Genomic DNA, 20,989 nt, shown 5'->3' on the forward strand with positions numbered 1-20,989 from the left:
TGGAAAATCATTGTATGACAGAATTAAAAACGACGATATAAGAAAGGAATGTAAGGCTGAACGAGGAATAATTGAAAAGATTAGGAAGAGTTCTTTGCGGTGGTACGGACATGTGGAGCGGATGGATAGCGAGAGAATGACTAAGAAAATATATGTGGCGAATGTGAGAGGGAAAACAGAACGTGGACGACCGAAAAAGACTTGGCACAATCAGATCAATCAGAACCTAAAATCTGGCGGTGTCAAAAGTCTGCGTAATCGGAGGGCATGTATGACTAGATGTATGGATGTGAAGGAGGCGAGGAGTGTATGTCAGGACAGAAGAGTGTGGCGTTCCATCCTCTCTGTCTACCCCTGCGGGGAAACGGCGTGATGGTAGTAGTAGTAGTAGTAGTAGTAAAAATAGGCTTTCAATGGTATAGTTCGTTTACAATATCAATAATGATATTTAAAAACAATAAAATAAAATATAAAAAAAACACAAGTAAAGAGGTATTAAATGTATTTACAAACAAATTAATTGATAATACTTAAATTAAAAAAAATCGCTGCATAGAAAATATCATAAAATAAAACAAATTATGCACGCATAAATCAAATTTGGTCAGTAACTAAATTCATAAATGATCAGTAATTAAAAAAAAAGAGAACGATTAATGAAATTTCATAAACAAAGTTATTATGTATTGAATTTTGGTCAGTAGATTTAGATGGGATGGTTTTAACCTTTCAGCAGGCGCGTTGAGAAATACTTAAAAAAAAAAATATATATATATATATATATATATATATATATATATATATATATATATATATATATATATATATGTCTTTCACCATCGTGTAAATTTATTTTTTCCAATAAAAAATTCTTCCATTGTTTTCTCCTCTCTTCAGTTGGTCTGACATGTTTTCCTGTTAAAATACGTCTAAAATAAATAAAAAAAATTACATTTAGCTATAAAGGAAATGATTTGAATGAAAAATAAATAGGAAAATTAGTTTATTTCCATATAAAATACACTTTAAGGAGCGATTTTTTAAATTTACGCTGTAAGAAAATTTCCAAATTTTGATGAAAAACAAAAACTTCTTAGCACACTTGGTACGTATGTAGTTTAGAGCGACACTGACCCTCGAATAGCTCGGAGCTCGATGCTTGCAATTAAGTGGTGAAGGAAGCGATAAGGTGCATTTGTTGTAAATTGTATGAAAACGCGCCCGCTGGAAGGTTAAAATGAAAAGTTTTATATCTACTGACCATTTAATGGCTGAACAAATCATTTTGATATGTTACAAACAACATATTTACTTAATTGATGGAAATACTCAATTAGAAATTGACCAATACAATTGCCTTTACAATGATATACTTGTGCAACAATATTGTATTTGTATCTCAAAAACTATTTAAACCATGTTAAAGCGTAACAATAATTACAAGGTACATTAGGCCATATTTCAGGTGAGAATATTGAAGTATGTAATATGTCCTATTGAAAAATTGAGTGATAACTAGGGCATATATTTATGTATGTAACTGGTATTTGGTTAGCTGGTTAGTTAGTAAATACATTAAACATAAATAATGAATTATCGATAAATCAATTTATCACTGTTTTCGTGAATAATGATATAATTATATTTATGCATTTATGATGTTATTCATAAAGAATAGAGTACTTTAAGATCATTGATTTGAAATAAAAATCATTACTGTATGGGACTTTTATTTTGCAGGTGTTAAGTCCGAATTATATATATGGTCGCATTTTGTGACATTTCTACAGTAGAACTGATGACACATAAAATTATCAATTCAGTAAGGCAGAAAACAATTGAAAGCAAAATTTGACAAAAGATGACACTGAAAGGGGTTTTTTAAAGCTGGGATGAGATATTAATGTTAATAATTTTTTTGTTTTATATCAAATTATAATGCTCTTATCATATTTTTTGACACCTTTATAACCACGGATAAACCGCTAAAAACTTTATATTCTTACTGATTTACTGGTAATGACATTTTCTATGCCCTTATAACTTATATACCAACATTTAAAAAATCCTAGTTAATCTTTCTTAAAGGTGGCATTACAAATCTTTTTGAAAATTAATTGCATGTATATATAATTTTTAAACATTATTATTTAACGTTAGTTACTCAAATTAAATAGTGGTGTATACAATACATTATTATAGTATAACATGTAAATATTTACAAAAAGTTTGGTATACTTTTTGTTTACATATTTTGGACTTTGAACTACTCAAAAATACAGTATATTTCATAAATATGAACAAAACGACTAAAATAAGAATATTGCTATTAATGAAGCTACCGAGTTACTCCAAAGTACACTTATTTCACGTGACTTTATCCAATTAATAAAAATAGTTTAAAACTGTATTAAAATTAGGCTTACATTTTACCTTTTTCAAATTCCTTTTACAAACTGTCTTTTGATCATTTATATATGTCAAACAGTGTCACAATGTCACAACTATCTCCAAGAAAAGGCGAATCGGTCGGCAAGACTGTGTGGTCCGCATGCCGAGCTATCATCAAGTACGGCTCTTTTAAAAAGCATCGGGTTCCTACTGCCCAGAAAGTCCACTGCTGACAATTTGTCAGTACAATTTGTAGTTATTATCTGAACAATCGGACGAGGCCCAGGAGCATTATATGCTCCCATATAGGGAGCCATGGATTAGATATTGGAGTTCCATGGATTAGAAATTTGCATATAAAAAGACTTTAAAATCAAATGTCATTTGAAAGAACTTCACTATTGAAGTCTTTGTTTTCAGTTCTGTTTTCTATACCCAATGGTGCATAGGGCACAACGTTAAATAAACAAATACATTGACAACTGCATGAATGCAAGGAGATGAGTCCTATCTTTTAGGTGCCAGTTTAAGGTAACATTAAATAAATATTTTAGAGTGAAAATAAAACACCAATATTAGATATTATTAGAACCCGGGATCTCATGCATCGTAGTCTAATGTGCTACCATTACACTATGAAGCCGTACAGTAGTATCCTCAAATATATTTTTATTTCTATCAAAAGTTACACAGTAGAAAATAAACAAAAACTGAAATAAATTATTTATACAGTGGTTAGGTCTAGCTGTTATCTATCAAATGCAAAATATGAAATCGGTCTCCCCAAACCGGCATGGGACCTTACAACCATTTTTTCATAAGATATATTTGTATATTCACCAAATCATTTTACAATTTTAATCATGCGTGCAACCGAAATAATACAATTTGACATACTGATACATTTCTTTGTCATTCATTGAAGATTCATTCTGATTAGCGAACGTAGAACGATTCTGATGAATGTAGAATAGTAAAACAAAGCAATGATAAAAATAATGTTCAAGTATAAAAAATCTAATAAATGCATATTGTATTGGAGAATTTTCGTAATACATATTGTTTAAACTTTTTTTGAGGACAACTTGAATAGAAAATGATTAAATATGTCATTTAGTCATTTTCGCTAGTGAAACTTTTCAAAGTAAGGTTATTTTATCATATTTAATTTATAATTATACACAAAAGTCTTTATTAATATATGAATATGTATATTTTTAAAAGTATATATACTTATACTTACAATGGAAAACTAATTATTGCTCATAGTTTCAAAATGAATTGTATAAAATAAAAAAAGTATGCTTAAAAAATTTATAAAAGGTTTTGATATTCAATATCAAGTGATTTTCTTTTTTATTCTTAACTTTAAGATGTTATTCGACTTCAACCGTTTTAGCACCATACATTTTTGATAGAAGTATATAGGAGGGTGATCGAACTCTTCTGCACTAAAACAGTTAATAATCAAAAAGCTGCATTTTACAATCTTCGTATCACAATTCTTTTGCACTCTCATAGAAAAGATTCTTACTATGTATGTACATATTAATGTTTGAAAATTAGGTATATTTGATTCATGAAATTATAACTACTCTACATTTATATACATTATTTATTAATTTCATATTGCTATTCAATTTTATGAGTATTTAACAAAAGAAAATAAATTAGTATAGAAATAATTTATAAATTCTTTAAACTAGATGTAAACAGAATATTCGAGCATAGTCTTAGAGCTTAAATCAACTAACAGTTAAGGTTTTTATTCTCAAAGTAATGTAGTAATGTAATTTAATCAATAAATAAACTATAATATTGTCTTTTTGCATTTAAAACCACAAATGTGTAAGACATATAATTTTGCAGTAAGACAACTGATTGACCAAAGTGTTTTTTAATTGATAAATTTTTAAGAAAAAAAAATGTATATTATTATTTATTTACTTATGATTAACACTATTTGGCAAACTTGTATTTTTAAAAAATGCTACTTTTTAAAGGGACAAATTATAATATGGGGGTAAAAAATTAGATAATGAAATTTTGTTTTTCACAATACGAAACTCTCTTTATATTTCTATGCTTTGGTACAGTAGAACTTCGGGTTATGAAACATGATTTGTTCCATGAAACTGTAAAAATTGTTCATAGAAATAATAAAAAATGGATTAATTTATTGCGGACTAAAATGACTATTTAAAAAATAATCCTTTATAACAGTACTTAGATAAAGACATCCTTTACAGTACCTACTGCAAAAAAAGGTAATTGTTTGGATGCAAACTTTTTTTCTATTAATAAATCAGATGATGACCAAGTTTGTCTTACTATAAACCTATCCAATGAGTTTATGTATTGAATGTTAAATCAAACACTGATTTCTTGAGTACACTAAGTTGTATTCTATTGGTAAAAAAACACATAAAAATAAATTTTGTGACAATTGTTTCGCCTAGTTAAGGCATTTTCAAATGAATGTTCAATAAGATATATTCCAATAAGATATGTTTTCTTTTTGTATTTTATAATGATGACATTGTTAACCGGATCCACACGGCTCGCATAACCGTATGTGTTTTCACAAAACATGCCCCATACGCGGCTGACATAACCGTATGTGTTTTTATTTTGCTCCAAGTTTCGAACCTCAGTTCAACTTGGAGGGATTTTTTCATGGTGTGGAACTTTAGATAAAATAATACGTCAATCCTTGGCCTTATGACATCTGTTGAAATATCTGACTAATAATTTGTAATATCACAAGGATAAATAAAAGAACAGATTCCATATTTTTCTTGCGGTCGGTAATTAGTCCATGCTATAATCATGCTCTATATCTGTCTCACTCTCGACGCTATGCATTGCCAGTGGGTAAGAGTGACACACGATGTGTGCTTTGATTTATTATGTTACGATCTAATTTGTTTATATTACGATATATTTCAAGAATAATGTGACACAAGTGTATTATAGAGTACCAAAAAGGCACAATGAATCCCATTGAACGTTTTTGTTTAGGAAAATAAATAGTTTCTTAACAAAATACATGATAAAAGTAATCATTTGAAAAACGGCGAAATACCGCCGCGCACGGGCATCTCTCAGGAACAAAGTTAACGCGGTTAAAAGGTTAATGAATATACATATTTCAAATGCAATAAAAAAATCTGTTTCTGGAGGACAATTTTTTCCATATTACTCAATTATGCATAAATTTTAATGATTAAGGAATAAGAAACGTCTTTCCGTCTTTTATATGTTTCTGACGTCTATTTTCTCTGTCACCATATTTTGCTGCTAATTATACGGCTGTTTCCATTTTTCTGAGGTGATCTTTTCAACATCTCATTTGGGAATTGACTACCTGTTCATAATTCAATCTTTTGTTCAAAATTCGAAATTCTGTTTGCAAATCCAGTTATTTTTGTTCACAATCCGAGGTTCCACTGTATTTTTGCTGTTGTAAAATGTGGCACCAGCAATTCAATGTATAGACAAAAATACAAAGGTATACAAAAATAATAACAATATTTTTTTAAGGATTGGATTTATTATATTGAAGAATCTTAACTGATTTTAAGAAAAATCTCAGTATTGGCGTAAATGTCAAGAATTATGGAAAATTCTCGCAACTCATACAATGAAATTCATAAGTAAATTAGAATATCAAATTAAAGCTTTTTGCCTGTTAATAAAAGAACAATACTCAATAAATATTTATGTACAAATACTTATTTGAACGTTTTTTCTATACAATATAACACTTAAATATACTTTGTACATAAAAAACTTTAAAAACACCGTGAACTAAATTATATATATATATATATATATATATATATATATATATATATATATATATATATATATATATATATATATATATATATATATATATATATATATATATATATATATATATATATATATATATATATATATATATATATATATATATAAATATATGTATATATATATATATATATATATATATATATATATATATATATATATATATATATATATATATATATATATATATATATATATATATATATATATATATATATATATATATATATATATATATATATATATATATATTTGTATATATTTATTATCCCACTGAAATTTGAGATCTGCACCATTCTTATACACTTACTAATGCTATTTTTTATTTTAGCAAGTACTTTAGTTATATTCAATTAAATTTTTACAAAAGTAGATGTAATTTGTAAGTTATTTGAAGTTAAAAAAAGTCAGAATTAATTTAGCATTTCCTACGAATATTTCCCATTTAAATCATGAATATATCAGTACCTACATTCATGATAACTTAATTATATAGAGATGGCACTGGAACAGTAGCGTCACGGTGGTTTTTTTATTTTTATAATCAAACCCCAACTTTCAAACTATCAGAAAATTCAAATATATAATTAACCTTATAAGCAGGCTATTTATGTAAGTTACCTAGAAATCCACGCCTGATCAATCTGGGAAAATTTCACATCGCTAAGATACTCCGCCTTTGAGTCTTCATCAAATAAATATACATATTTACAAATGTTTTCACATTCTTTTATATAAGAAATAAACAAGTGTATTGTAATTCAACGAAATGATTTTAATGAAATGGTATTCAGCCAGTTGGTGTTGGTGACTTAAAATCATAATATTGTAAGTCCACCAAGATAACAGAAATAATGTGCCATCGACAGGTATGCGATAGCAGACATATAAAAAAATGTTATCTTTAGATAAATAAACTTCCGAGAAAGTTATTACAAATATCTTTAATTGAAACAATGTAGGTTACAAACATCCAAACATGCATTTTAAAACCCAACCTAGGATGCAAGATCCTCCTTTTTAACTATTTTTTCTCAAAATAAATCTGTTACTAGCAATACCAACTTTAGTTAAGAACTGTTAAATATTTTTTCTTGAATCTCATAGATTTTTTTCTTATAATAATGCTGAAAATAATTCATAACCATAAAGAAAAAGTGGTTGGCAATATTGTGATATATTTGAAGTGAAAAAGTGGGAAGAATTATGCTTTAAACCGGTAAATAACATTGACACCTAGCCTAAAACTAATATTTAAAACAATTATACATTGTGTTGCCAGTTTAAAAAGGATTGTCATTAAAAAAAATTAGCCCTACTGCTAAACAAATTTATGAAGTTATTAATTAGCCTTTAGTAAACGCATTACGTGTTTTATATGATTAACATTCAATAATTTTCCAACACAATAAGTAGTGAATTCATTTATAGTTGGTTGTTTCGTTCCTTTAAACCGATTAAAATGTCTGATAAGAGTATTTTCAATAAAAAAATAAATACATATATAAAACTGATCTTTTAAATTGTTAGGGTATTAATTATGGAAGATCCCACATTACTAATTTACATATCGCTCACTCCTTTCAAGAACGTCATAAATCAAAAAATGATTTTTCAGGAGAACGTTTTTAAAGTTTTAAAATATAATACAATGTATTAAAAATAAATATCAATCCATTTCTTGAAATTTTTACTATGCAACAGATATTTTTAGGTGAAACCTGAAGGTTTTTTCTCCATTTGAAAAATATTTAGTATATTTAAAAAAATAATTAAACAATACCTTTTCTTCAAAATGCAAAAACAACACTTCCTGCCATGTATCGGGTAAATATTAAGTTAAAAATATGCCGCTTTTGCTGGGATATAGTACATTTTCTGGGCATTACGAAAACATGCGCAGCTGAAATTTGACGATTTTTGATTTATGACGTTCTTGAAAGGAGTGAGCGATATGTACATTTTTTTATGTCTCATTAATATCCTTCATCAAACAGTTATTGGTAAAAACAGTTTATAATATAGGAATGGTTTTATTTGAACGCAATTATATCTAGGAAAAGAATTAAGTTAATATTGTACACAATTCTATACAAATAATCATTATCAGTAATGCATGAGTATTTCAAAATCATTACATTTGAAATATCTTCATTTTGTTTACGAATATTTTACTATTCAATTTGCTGATTTACATCCATAGATTTTTTAAATTTATTTAATGTTATATGTATGTATTTACAATTTTATATTTATTATAAAAATAATTTATTTTTTAAATCTTATCGAATTACAAACGGTCCTCAACTTTAGTATATTCCAAAAATGTTATTAGCCATTGTTACTTTCACAAGCATAAAAACGAAGGCTTTATGCATTTGGAAGAATATGATCCCAATGCAGAGAGTATACAGTAAAGGCTTGTTAATTTGAAATTGATAGGATCAAAAGTTGAACAAGTATTTGAATTACAAATTAGCAAATTCAAAAAGGAAAAAAGTACATTTTAAATCTCAGATACAATTCAGGAACCAATTAAATATGTACTTAATTTATGTATTTACATATTTATAATGTCATAATGTATTTGGAAATTTAGACAATATTAAATAAACAACGTAAATAAAAACAGATCAAGAATTGGAAAATTTATACAAAAATATTTTATTTCATAGACAATACGATTAAAACAAATTTCAAGTACCTATTTATAAATGTACATTTCATATTTTGTAAATGATCTGATGATTCAATTAGGCCTGTATTTATAACAATATTTTTGCCTCAAAACCCCGTTATGGGTTTGAACCCTGGAACCTCTGGAACACAGAGGCAGATTTATTATCATACACTTATTACATATTGAACTTTAGGGTTAAATATATTTAAAATCTTTATAACATAAGACTCAACTACATACTCATATATTTATATCACAAATATAGGGTTGCAACATAGTATATTTGTCCCGTCGCTTTAATTATTTACTCTGTAGTAATTAAAAAAGGTTTAATAATTTATATGGGTACATATGTGTATAAAAGTGTTGGTTTTATGGTCGCTCACCATTTATTTGCAGCTTGTTTGAGATTTTTACTGGTACAGTCTTGAAAATTCGTATTTTTCTAATTGTTGTAGTTAATTGATTTCCACTTATGTCAAAAGTACTTGAATCAGATTTTTTTTGAAGTTACATTTTTAAAACACTGATATTCTAACATTGATATTCACAAATTCTGTTAAAATTTGAGATAAAAATATATTTTTTATTAAAAAAACAGATTATACCTTCCTCATCTGCTGTATCCTACCCTCATCCGTTTAAAATCTGTTTTCACTATTGGTTTATGACACACGGATCTAAAGCGACGGTAATTCACAAAAGAATATGATGATTTTGACCGGATGAAGGCAGGAATCACAGGGTGAAGGACCGACCTAATAAATATCTTTTTTGTATGGAGTTTTTGTAACGAGGCCAAATGTTAATACATTGTTTGCAGGAAATGCTTAAAAGCGCCTTTTACATACTGTTGGTAGAGAGCGGGAGACGCTTATAAGTTCTATTTGATAACTTTGGGTGGAGCGCGAGAGACGCCAAAAAACATCCTACAGATCGGTATCGGGTTTGCGGTTACTTGTGATTATTATACTGAGGGTCGGGCGGCAGACTGTCATAACTAGGGTCAGGGTTGATGAAAAAACCACCCGACAACAATGTGTTAACAGAATTTGTGAATACATATACATGAAAGTGGGACAAACATAAATATTACAACCTGTTATTATTATTATCGTAAACAAATATGTTCGAAGATTAAATATTATGATTGTTCTTAATTACTCGTTTTAACTTATCACTGCACCAACGGCCACTATCCAATCCGGCTGTATCCTCGACATGACAAGATGTGAGCATTTGGAATTGAAGGTTACGGGCGATGGTTCATGACTGGAGCTGCTCCTAAACCCAAAAAATTATAATTAAAAAAAGAGAAATATTTGTGTTTTTATAATAATAAATAATAATAATAATAAAACCCTTATCCGCACCCCAATAGTGCATAGGGCACTGCGTCATATAAACGCAGTGTTATGTTGATCGTTTACACATGAAGGAAAGGTGATCAGCCCTCCGCTTCAGGTAACAGTCCTGGGTAATATTGAATAAATATTACAGTGAAAAAATCACTTAAATTTATTTTACCCCCCTTGGGAATCGAACCCAGGACCTCCAGAACGGTAGCCAAGCGTGCTGACCATTACACTATGGAGGCGGACAAAATAATTTACAAAAATATTTTAATTTCATACTATTTCTGTGAGCCTAAGCAGCTCATTATTAGAAATAGGTATCAAATTGTGGTAGAGTGGGTTCGAACCGAGAAACTCTGATTTAAGAGTCCGCGACACTAACCACGGGACTACAAACCAGCACAATAAGTGATTTCCTAAGAAAATAGTTTGGCCCAGTTATCCCAGTTCAGCCCAAGTGTGACCCAGGCAAGGAGTTGTTTTGATGAGCCCGAGTGCTACTCGGGAAAATCGTATTCTGACTTCTTGGTATTGATTTGCCTAAACCAGGGGTTTACTTTGGGAACCCCTGGCTTAAACCAAATATATTTATGTATTTGTTTTAATTGAATAACCCGAGCGGTGTTTAGGCAGTTTTGTTTCAACTTTTTGGTGACGATTTCTTTCACTGGCAAATTTTCTTGCCAAAATTCAACTGTTAAGTGGTTAATGTGTGGAAACAGGGGTACACCATGTGGTATTATTTTTTGAAAACTCAACAAAGATGAAGAAGAATATGGAAGTCTGGGCATTTATGGGGCTTACGACTATCATAGGCTGGTTTAAGTGATCACTTTACACATGTGTAACATTCATCAATTCTACCCATGATTGACAATACTCAAATTCTTGTTCTTTACGAGTAAATATGATCCAATTTTGAAATATTGTACAAGAATCACTAGAATTTTCACTAGTGACATCTATTGGTGAGACAAAGAAGCTTTTTTATTGAGCATATGGTATATGACTATAATAATATTTATAATTATTATTTAAAACAGAATACAGGCTGACTTACTTATGTTTGAATTGACAATCCCACAGTTTGACGGTGGCATCCATGCTGGTAGAAGCCAGAGTACCGAATTCCGTTAAGCCTTTGACTCCGTTGACTTCAAATCCCTTGCCAGGATTCTGGGGCATGTCTGCATCAGGAACAGACCACTCCAAATCGGTCACGTTGCTTTGGTGACCCTTGAAGTCGTGCATGCAATTTCCACTCGCTATGTCCCAAATTTTGATGCGCTTATCTTCTCCTATGTGGTGAGAAAAAAAGTGAAAATAAGTTTCAAAATAAAACAATCAAATTATATTTCAAATGTAGGCAGTTAACCACTTGATGCCTTTGAACGAGCAGAGTTCGCGGACGGGGCATGCGTCGTAAAGCGCCAACCCAAGCACTGTTCGCGTATTTTGATTTGTTTGCATCGCATACGATAAACAACCAATCTGAAGTCGCCAGTTGCCACTTGACAATTTTTATTAGAAATTCTTCAGTAAATGCTAATGATTAGTGATTTTACACTGTAATATTTATTCAATATTACCCTGGACTGGTCCCTGAAGCGCAGGAGTGATCACTTTGCCTTCATGTAAGTAATGATCAATATAATACCGCGTTTATATGATGCAGTGCACTATGCCCCATTGGGTGCGGATAAGGGTTAGAAGAAATATATCATATAGGATTCTTTAAATTCTACATATTATGGCGTTACATGAGATAAATTATGGAATAACCTGCACTGGCAATCAGCTTTCCATCGGGACTGAAGGCCAGACAATGCACGGAGCCACGATGACCGGGGAACAGTCGAACTTGTTGTCCAGTAGAAACGCACCACAGCCTGACTGTCTTATCTGCACTTCCAGTGGCTACGTAATTACCATTTGGGTGGAAACTGATGGCCTATAAAAAGGAGTGAATGAACTCTATTGCAATTTTTTTGAAACAATAATACTGCTATAGATCAATATATTATTTTTCTTTGTTTGAAAGCTATATCAAGCAGCGGTTATTCGATTTTACAGTATGCATGTGTAATATCATCCTGAAAATAAAAATTTTGACACATTTTGGCATCTCAATAAGGAAGGAGTTTCACATGGTTTCCTCCCAGCAATGAGCAAATGCAGAGAAGTTCCTGATTGGACCACACTAGATTATTCCTCCTATTCTCAACACAGATTAAAACAAAACAGCTTTTTTGTTGTTGTTAGAAATAACAAAAATCCATTTGATGATCTATAAATCTTGTTCATAAAAAACAAGGTGAATAGTAAATGCAACTCCTATCTAAAAAAATATATATGGATGAAGGAGAATATGGAAGTTTAGGTATTTACAGGAGTGATAACCTCTTATCGGCTGGTTAAGTGATTACACATCGCTCACACCTTTCAAGAACGTCATAAATCAAAAATTATAAATTTTCAGTTGTGCATGTTTTCGGAATGCCCAGAAGATGTACTATATCCCAGCAAAAGAGGCATATTTTTAACTTAATATTTACCTGCTACAGGGCAGAAAGTGTTGTTTTTGCATTTTGAAGAAAAGGTATTGTTTAATTTTTTTTTAATATACTTAATATTTTTCAAATAGAGAAAAAACCTTCAGGTTTTACCTAAAAAGATCTGATGCACAGTAAAAAGTTAAAAAAGTGGCTTGATATTTATTTTTAATACATTGTATTATATTTTTAAACTTTAAAAACGTTCTCCTGAAAAACAGATTTTTTTGATTTATGACGTTCTTGTAAGGAGTGAGCGACATGTGCAATATTCACCATTCTAGCCATGATCTACAACCACACTACTCACACATTCACATCTCATGACACAGTACATATGGGTTCACAACAGTCATCTATATAAATATAAAAACATTTTAGTAATACAAATTGTGATACTTACATTTACATCTAGGTTGTGACCAGCAAATATTCTGAGTGGGAAAGTCCTGTCGAGGCTCCAAAGTTTGGCTGTTCTATCATATGATCCTGAAGCCATATAGACACCATGCTTGGCTATATCCAAACACCATACAGGGTAATTGTGACCTCTGAAACAGATGTAATGTGTAATCAAGTCCTAATTTTTTTTAAACATATAAATATACAGGTAACTGTCGTTTAAGCCATGGTTACGTTCTGAGAGACACTGGGGTAAAAAAAAAAACAGCGTAAAATGAACACAAATATAACGAACAATATAAGGTTAGGTTAGGTTAGGTTCCGGGTCAAAATTTTAAGAAAAATCCAACATTTCTTTATTACATAGCCTATTTATATAATAAATTGTAAATATATTAAAACACTCTCCTTATCATTCATCATTTACTTTGTGTAAAACCATTATTGATTATTCCGAAGCCGGTAGTCACAAATAAGTGTTTATGAAATTTGTATTAGACAAAGTGAAAGATGAATGATAAGGAGAGTGTTTTATTACTATGGTAATTGATAAGGATTGTGGTATGCCACAATGCTTTTAATATACAAAATATGTAAATTTTAAAATTTGTTTACAAAATAAATAATCTTTTGATATAATTCATGAATATTTGAAAATAAATATGAATTCACAAGTTTGTTATGTAGTATGAAATGAAATTGTAAGTGTTTTTTGGCCAGAATTTTTGACCCAAGAATTACATGAAATTATACATAGTAACTTTTATCATAAACAGTAAACCCACTCACTTAGGAATACGTTAAAAAACTTATAAAGTTGTAGCCTAAGTAGGAACATGATAAGCGGTGTTGCATAAGCCATAGCTAGATTTCAGAGTCACTCGGACATTAGGTAATTCCAAAAGAGGCTAAAAAGTCCTGGCATATTTTTAGTCTATAAGAAGATAAAATTTACTTTACTTACTTACTTGTAACCCTTATCTGTACCCAATAGTGCATAGAGCACTGCATCGAATTCACGCAGTGTTATCTTAATCATTACATCACTCTTGCGCTTCAGGAACCAGTCCAGGGTAATATTAAATAAATATTACAGTGTAAAATCAGTAATATTTATTTTCACCCCCCCTGGGATTCGAACCTGGGACCTCCAGTACGGTAGCTAAACACGCTCACCATTACACCACGAAGGCGGAAAATTTACCTTTCATTTATAGATATTTTATTTTTTTTATTTTATTTTATTGGAAGGAAAAACAACAGTTACAATATATGATAAATCAGAATACAAAAAAAAAATCATGAGTACCAATTACAGTTCTTCACACGTGTGCATAAGAAAAGTCTATATATAAGAAGAGACATGAGACAAGAATGGGATAAAGAGAAAAGGAAGTATAGTATATTCACCTATAGATGGAGGCACAACTGTAGTCTGACATTCTCCAGGCCCTAATGGTGGTGTCTTGTGAAGCCGACACGAGAATTCCAGATTTCTCAGCAGCTTCCAAAAGTTTTACAGCTTGAACTGAGCCGCTGTGGCCGCGCAGACAAATACCTATCGAAGGATCACTGAAAACCAATAATTAATGATTTATTTTAACCATGCTATTATAAAAGGATTTCTTTAGTTTCGTTTTACAGCTTGAACTGAGCCGCTGTGGCTGCGCAGACAAATAGGATCGAAGGATCACTGAAAATACAATAATTAATGATCTATTTAAACCATGCTATTATAAAAGGATTTTTTTCGTTTCGTTTAATCAATATATCTCTATATAAATAAAAATGTACATGTTAGTTTATTCAAAATTTCAAATCTCTTAACACACTGAGGACGGGAAAGGTATTTCTACCCGTTTGGTCAATTGATGCTTAAGGACAGGAAAGGTATTTCTTCCTTCTGCGCTGGCCTCATTTCAAAGTCAGAAAAGAAGGAATTATTTAATGTTTTTATGTGAATATTATATACCAATCTCTTCGTTAAGGTCTCAACTGTATGTTAAAGTTATTCACAGGTAGAAAATGTCTCTAAAAAACAGTTATTTAGGGCAACAGTAGCGCCATTTGTTGAACACGATAGCAACTCACACAATACTAAATATTACTCATGGCGGACAGCGTTCTTCTTGACAGGTGCTGTCATTTTCAATAGCATTGTTGTCTCATACATTCTTAGTATTTTCATTACTTCACAAGCATTGTGTAATTAAATGACAGCATTAGCCTTTATTATACGACATAAATTAAATACAGGACACAGTTGACAGTTCTTGTAAAAAAACAAAACAATTATCAATTATATTGTATTGTTCTTTATTAGACTTCATAATCTATTACTGAAATTATACATTATTGATTTGTGCATTTTCATGTTTAAAAAAAAAAGTGTTTTTGTACTTTTTTAAACATTCAGGTTCAGTCGCTTCCTAGGTAAAGCCATTCTAGTAAATTACGAGTCTATGGTAATAGATAAAAAATAAATACTTGAGGAATATACTCACAAAAAGATATCACCATTTGGAGTTTCGTCAGGTGTAACGTAACATGCCAATTCAACTTTAGAAATATTTGCATTGACTTCGCTTTGGCTTGGTGTCCGGTTGCCTCGAATACCCCATATTCTAATTTCTGAATTGCTAAATCCGGCTATTAATTTTTTGGATTCCGAATCGATAGTCGCACATGTTAAACTGGAAAAAAAGAGAAGATTAATTTAAATTCATCCCAAAACAAGGGAATTTCGTGTTTCCGGAGAGATTCAAATTTGCTGCCAGATTAGAACAATGCGATTAAGGTTCATGGTAATTAATTTTACTATGTTTACCAATGCAAAGATAAAACTATAATTTCAAAGGTGTCTCAACTTGATATGAAACGTGTATCATTCTTCCCTTTTATATGAAAGAAGATGGAAGTCAGAGCATCAACAAAAATATAACGCTTTATAAAAGCTTAGAGCTGAAAGAGAGCAAGATGAATATGAATAATTATGCTCACTTAAGAGTTTTTTTTTTAACTTGAAAGAGTGATCAATGGGTCAGTGTGAGTATAATCTACCATGATATCCTTAGTTCAGTTTGTCATTCAAGGACAAATATATGCTATTGATACACTCTTCATTAATTTAAATTAAAAAAAGACTTGCCTGGTATCGGAGGTAGAAATTTTATACAATTTAATTGGTGGAATAAGTTCTCTGACAGAACGAATGGCGTCCTGAAGTTCCCTTAGCTCTTTCTCATCTTCAAAGAAATCTGCGTGACCATTACACATCTTGATATCCTCTGAAAAGTTATATAAAAATAATATACCATCCTCTTTATCAAGAATTTGTTCAAAATAAAATGTTATTTTAGCTTTAAACTCACCCGTGCTTTCCGTATTATTTGGACATTCATTTAAAAAATCATCCTCCTCTTCTTCCATATTTTCATTCTGAAAAATCAAACATGTGATGACTAATACGTACACACAAAGGACTTCTCAAATGCATATGACTGACCAACCGGTATTTTCAGAATTGCTAACTGGAGATTATGGATTTGAGGAAAATATCTAACCTGAGTACATTACAGAATGGTTACTTCACCTTGAAGCGCCATGATAAACAATTGTCATATGACAGATACATACTGATTTTTGTCACTTTGATGTGTGACTAAAAACTGACAATGAACAGCTGATGGGAATCAGAAAAGACAATACCAAATGATAGAGACAAAACAGATCCCGCACTACATACATTAGTAAAAAAAAAGCCTGGCTGCAGAAGGGATTGAAGTATAATTAGATATATTAAAAGATGATAAAATAAATTACAAAGAATCTCTGTGGATTCTCTATGGATGAATGTCAAAAGTCAACCCTCTCCAACACAATTTATGAATAACAAGTTTAAAAAATATCTAGAGTGGAATTTCCATGGGTAAAAGAAGTAAAATACTTTTTTTTCTTCAGAATTTCAGAAAGCCATCATAATGTGGCTTAAATGTATTCAACGGTACAAATTTTGGGACTTTATATTCTGATAAATTTTGAAGAGACTTAATTACTTTTATTTTAGCCAAATAAAATACTTTTTGCACAAAATTAATAATAATATATTTCAAAGTTGTTAAAAAAAAAGTTTGGAGAAAACCATCTACTTATTAGTGATGCACTTAGTTTTATCCTGTATTATTTGATCGATTTGAGGGTACTTTTAACTGCTATATTTTTCATTGATTTTTTTTATTAAAAAATATAAGTGAATTTTTCACTATATTTATTCAATATTACCCTGGACTGGTACCTGAAGCGGAGGGCTGATCACTTTCCCTTCATGTGTTAACAATCATGATAACACTGCGTTTAAATGATGCAGTGCCCTATGCACCATCGGGTGGGGATAAGGGTTTGAAGGTGGAGATTTTTCATACTACATACGAGGATTAAATGGTTGAGAGGGCTAAAGTTTAGTGTGGGTTTACATTTGTGAATATGAACAACTTTACCTCTTCCAATGGCTCCTTGTTCATGATATCGAAATGAAACCAAGTCTGAATAACTTGTATTAGTATCACGTGACTGTGACGGGCCAAATATTGTCTCAGGCAGCTGATTGCTTCTAAGGTCAATTGCAGCTCATATTTACAAGATCTGAAAGCATTCGTGAATTTAATATTAATAATTGAACACTTATATAACAACAAAGTACAAAATTATAATAAATAACACAAATTAAATTCAATACGAAAGCAAACATATCATCCCTGCTTAGGTAAGTTACTAAAATATTTCTATGACTTACAATCCCAATAATTTCAAAAACGCTCGGGAAAAAAAACACATTAAGGACATAAAGTAAATATTGTTTAATGTCTTGGTGTGTTCGGGTATTGGTTTCAATTGTAGTATTTAAGGTTATTATAGCATTTATAACTAACTTCTTTCTAAACATGAGATATATTATTTATTTATTTATCGTTTTTTTTATGTGCCCGTTAATATACCCACGATGACACCAGTGTATTTTAGCAGTCAAGCTAGAAGGTGTGTCGCCGCAAAAAAACTATTCAGCAATTTTAGCGTACAAATAAGAAAAAACCTTAGCACTTAAACGGTTAATTAATAAAGGAGCAGAGGTTATATACAATACCTAAAAGCCGCAATCGTAGGTCTGGATTCAATATCTTGAAGTGTGAAGACGGATCCCAGATCGTCTAAGATTTGGTAGACAAAATCCTTTTCCGGAATATCATTGTCTATTGTCCCATTCTGCAGGCAGTGAAACAGCTGCTCCAGACTGTTTGGCCGATAGAGGGCGGAGGGCAGGTTCCCGTCACTGGTCTGATGGTTGTAACACATCGAGGAGCCGAAGTCCCTCTGAGGCAAGCTTGTGGAGTGGCGCTTCAGGAACATCTGCGCAGGGTTTCTGTGCCCCCCGCGGAGCATCTCCAGGTACATGTGGCACAGGAGAGGGCACAGAATCCCAGAGAGCTCATTCTGAACACTCTCAGGCTCGACACTTTTGATATATGTTACCAATCTTAAAATAATAATTGTCATAATCATTAAACCGCAGATATTTAAATGAAAATATTAATTTAAAAATAAAAACACTTATTTTTTATCACTTGAGTGTTATAGAATAAAATAACAAGTTTATAATTTTTTCCACATTCATTTTATTTGACCAGCAACCGGGTTTCGTCATAACCGACATTATCAGACTGATCATTGAAATAAAATTCATGTGGAAAAAATTACATAGTTGTTATTTTATTCTATAAAATGCAGTTCCACCGAGAAATGTCAGTACAAAATTTAAATCTAACTTGAGTATTATATATTTTTTTAATGACTAGTTTCAGAAGCATCTGTAGCTCCCGAAAATAGTCGTTAAAAATCTCAAGTGGTAAAAAGCGAGTATTTTTATTCATGTCTTACCTAACAAAGTGAATTCGAAAACAATAAATAAAATAAAATATTAATTTCAAAGGAGATACTTGATTTGAAACATGAATCGTTCTTCCCTTTTTTTATGAAAGAAGACGGAAGTCTGAGCATCCCAGGGGTTACGACCTGGCATTTGGCTGGCTTAAGCGAAAACTTCATACACTTGTGTAACTTTCACCATTCTGCCCATTATTGAACATCCATTTCGCATAAATTCTTGAAATTTGTCATAAGGTTGTAAGCCCTGGGATGCTCAGACTTCCATCTTCTTTCATAAAAAAAGGAAGAATGATACATGTTTCATATCAAGTTGAGACACCTTTGAAATTGACATCTCATCCGTAGGGTGAATAATCCAGTGTCTGATATAATAAATAATATCAATGACAATGTAGGCTTTTGATTAAGATTTTGAGTAACTTTGTATGGGCCATGAAAAATCTTGAATTTATCTTGAATACACGGAAACTTGAGTGGAAACACTTGCCATTACAAATTTATAACATCACGTTTACAGATTTAATCACTAGCATTTTATTAACAGCACTTTCGCAATCATTCAAGAGGTATACAGAGCAAAGAAAAAACTCACTTGGTGAATTGTTGGTCGCATTGCGTCGGGTCGTTGTTGATGGAGGAAAACAAAATAGAATTGGCGCGACCCGATTCTCCATCAATTATTGCCGAAACTGCCATCTGTTCTGCACTGTAACATAGTGAAGCTGCAGCATCAGCAGATAGATCCCGTTCCTGCAATATAATTAACGAACGGATTGATAATATAGCGTAATATAACGATGAAATATTAAAACGTCAACAAAATTTTAGGTTATTTTTTAAATAAATTTATCGACTTACAGTATAATTGCGACGCTCTAAATAAGATATAACTGCTGCTTTGATGGCCTCATTCCTTGACTTTTTCATTTTAAGTCTGATATTTAAAAATCACCAAACTTTATCAAACGACTTTAGAAAAATTCATGGACCACCATTTCTATTTGTATTTTTGGCTTGCTACAAACCACAGACGTTTCACTTTTCAAACCGAACGAATGACGTTTCTCGTTTTTCACAGGTAAGTACTTCGTTCGTTAAAAATATTGTTTATGTCAAAATTAAACAGGTACCTTGAAACCCTGCTATCTCCATGCTGACTACGCAACTGACTATCCGAAACAACTTCAAGGATCCAGATTCACCATCACAGCCGACCACGTCCAGCGTAAAGCCGTTCAACTACCGCCAAATCAGTAACATTTTTTCATAATACTTCCTTCCTAAATAAAGTCAAAACTTCTTCCTGGCTCCATCCCAGCGTATCGTCTTTGTAGACTATTGGAGTCAGCTCTTTTCGTACTCAGGTAAAAGATTATTCTATAATTAACAACGTCGCCTAGGCCATGCCTTCAAATCATGTAATCTTTTTGTAGCATCCATGATTTTTTTGTCTTCCTCTAAATGTCTTTCAAAAAAGATTCATGGCGAATGCGTGGTGCACAATATAATGAGATTCTCTGCGTTCTTTGTTCCCGTACTATCTCGACTGCCTTTCCTTTACCTTTCTATTGATATCTGTTACACCCAGACTTCCACGTATGCGTGAAGTCTTTATTTTGTCTTTAAAGGACACTCCAGCTGAACATATAAGCACTAACTGATTGAATCGCATTTCCACAAACTAACGTACTGGGAAGGGAATTAAATAACGACATATTTATTTTTACTTCCCCCCTCGTATCAACTTTTAAAGATCTTTTTACTTTTAAAGGTCTCTTTTAAAAAATCAACCCTTTTTAATACTTTTTGAATGT

At 31.1% G+C, this 20,989-nt stretch overlaps 1 protein-coding gene across 1 annotated transcript; it reads right to left on the reverse strand.

Moving 5' to 3' along the window:
* Positions 1 to 8,872: 8,872 nt before the first annotated feature.
* wda (will decrease acetylation) lies at positions 8,873 to 20,219 on the reverse strand. Its single transcript, XM_088275189.1, has 12 exons — positions 20,034 to 20,219; positions 19,768 to 19,925; positions 18,376 to 18,765; positions 17,732 to 17,876; positions 16,607 to 16,673; positions 16,384 to 16,522; positions 15,740 to 15,928; positions 14,646 to 14,807; positions 13,237 to 13,384; positions 12,064 to 12,232; positions 11,342 to 11,579; positions 8,873 to 10,210 (listed from the first exon to the last, which is right to left on the reverse strand). Exons 1-12 carry the CDS (start codon positions 20,100 to 20,102, stop codon positions 10,096 to 10,098), a joined length of 1,989 nt encoding a protein of 662 aa, XP_088131315.1. The 5' UTR covers positions 20,103 to 20,219; the 3' UTR covers positions 8,873 to 10,095.
* Positions 20,220 to 20,989: the final 770 nt, after the last annotated feature.

The sequence above is a fragment of the Brachycentrus maculatus genome, unplaced genomic scaffold, assembly GCF_059751285.1.
Source record: "Brachycentrus maculatus isolate JH-2025_06_01 unplaced genomic scaffold, ASM5975128v1 h1tg000814l, whole genome shotgun sequence".
In the NCBI taxonomy this organism is placed as follows: Eukaryota; Metazoa; Arthropoda; class Insecta; order Trichoptera; family Brachycentridae; genus Brachycentrus; species Brachycentrus maculatus.

Excerpts from the sequence above, each read along its gene's own strand:
- wda (XM_088275189.1), bottom strand. The coding sequence starts at position 20,102 with ATGAAAAAGTCAAGGAATGAGGCCATCAAAGCAGCAGTTATATCTTAT. Across the intron at positions 14,808-15,739 it reads CCAAATGGTGATATCTTTTT|TGATCCTTCGATAGGTATTT; the intron begins GTGAGTATATTC and ends ATTGGTTTTCAG. Across the intron at positions 13,385-14,645 it reads AGTTGTGCCTCCATCTATAG|AGGTCACAATTACCCTGTAT; the intron begins GTGAATATACTA and ends CATCTGTTTCAG.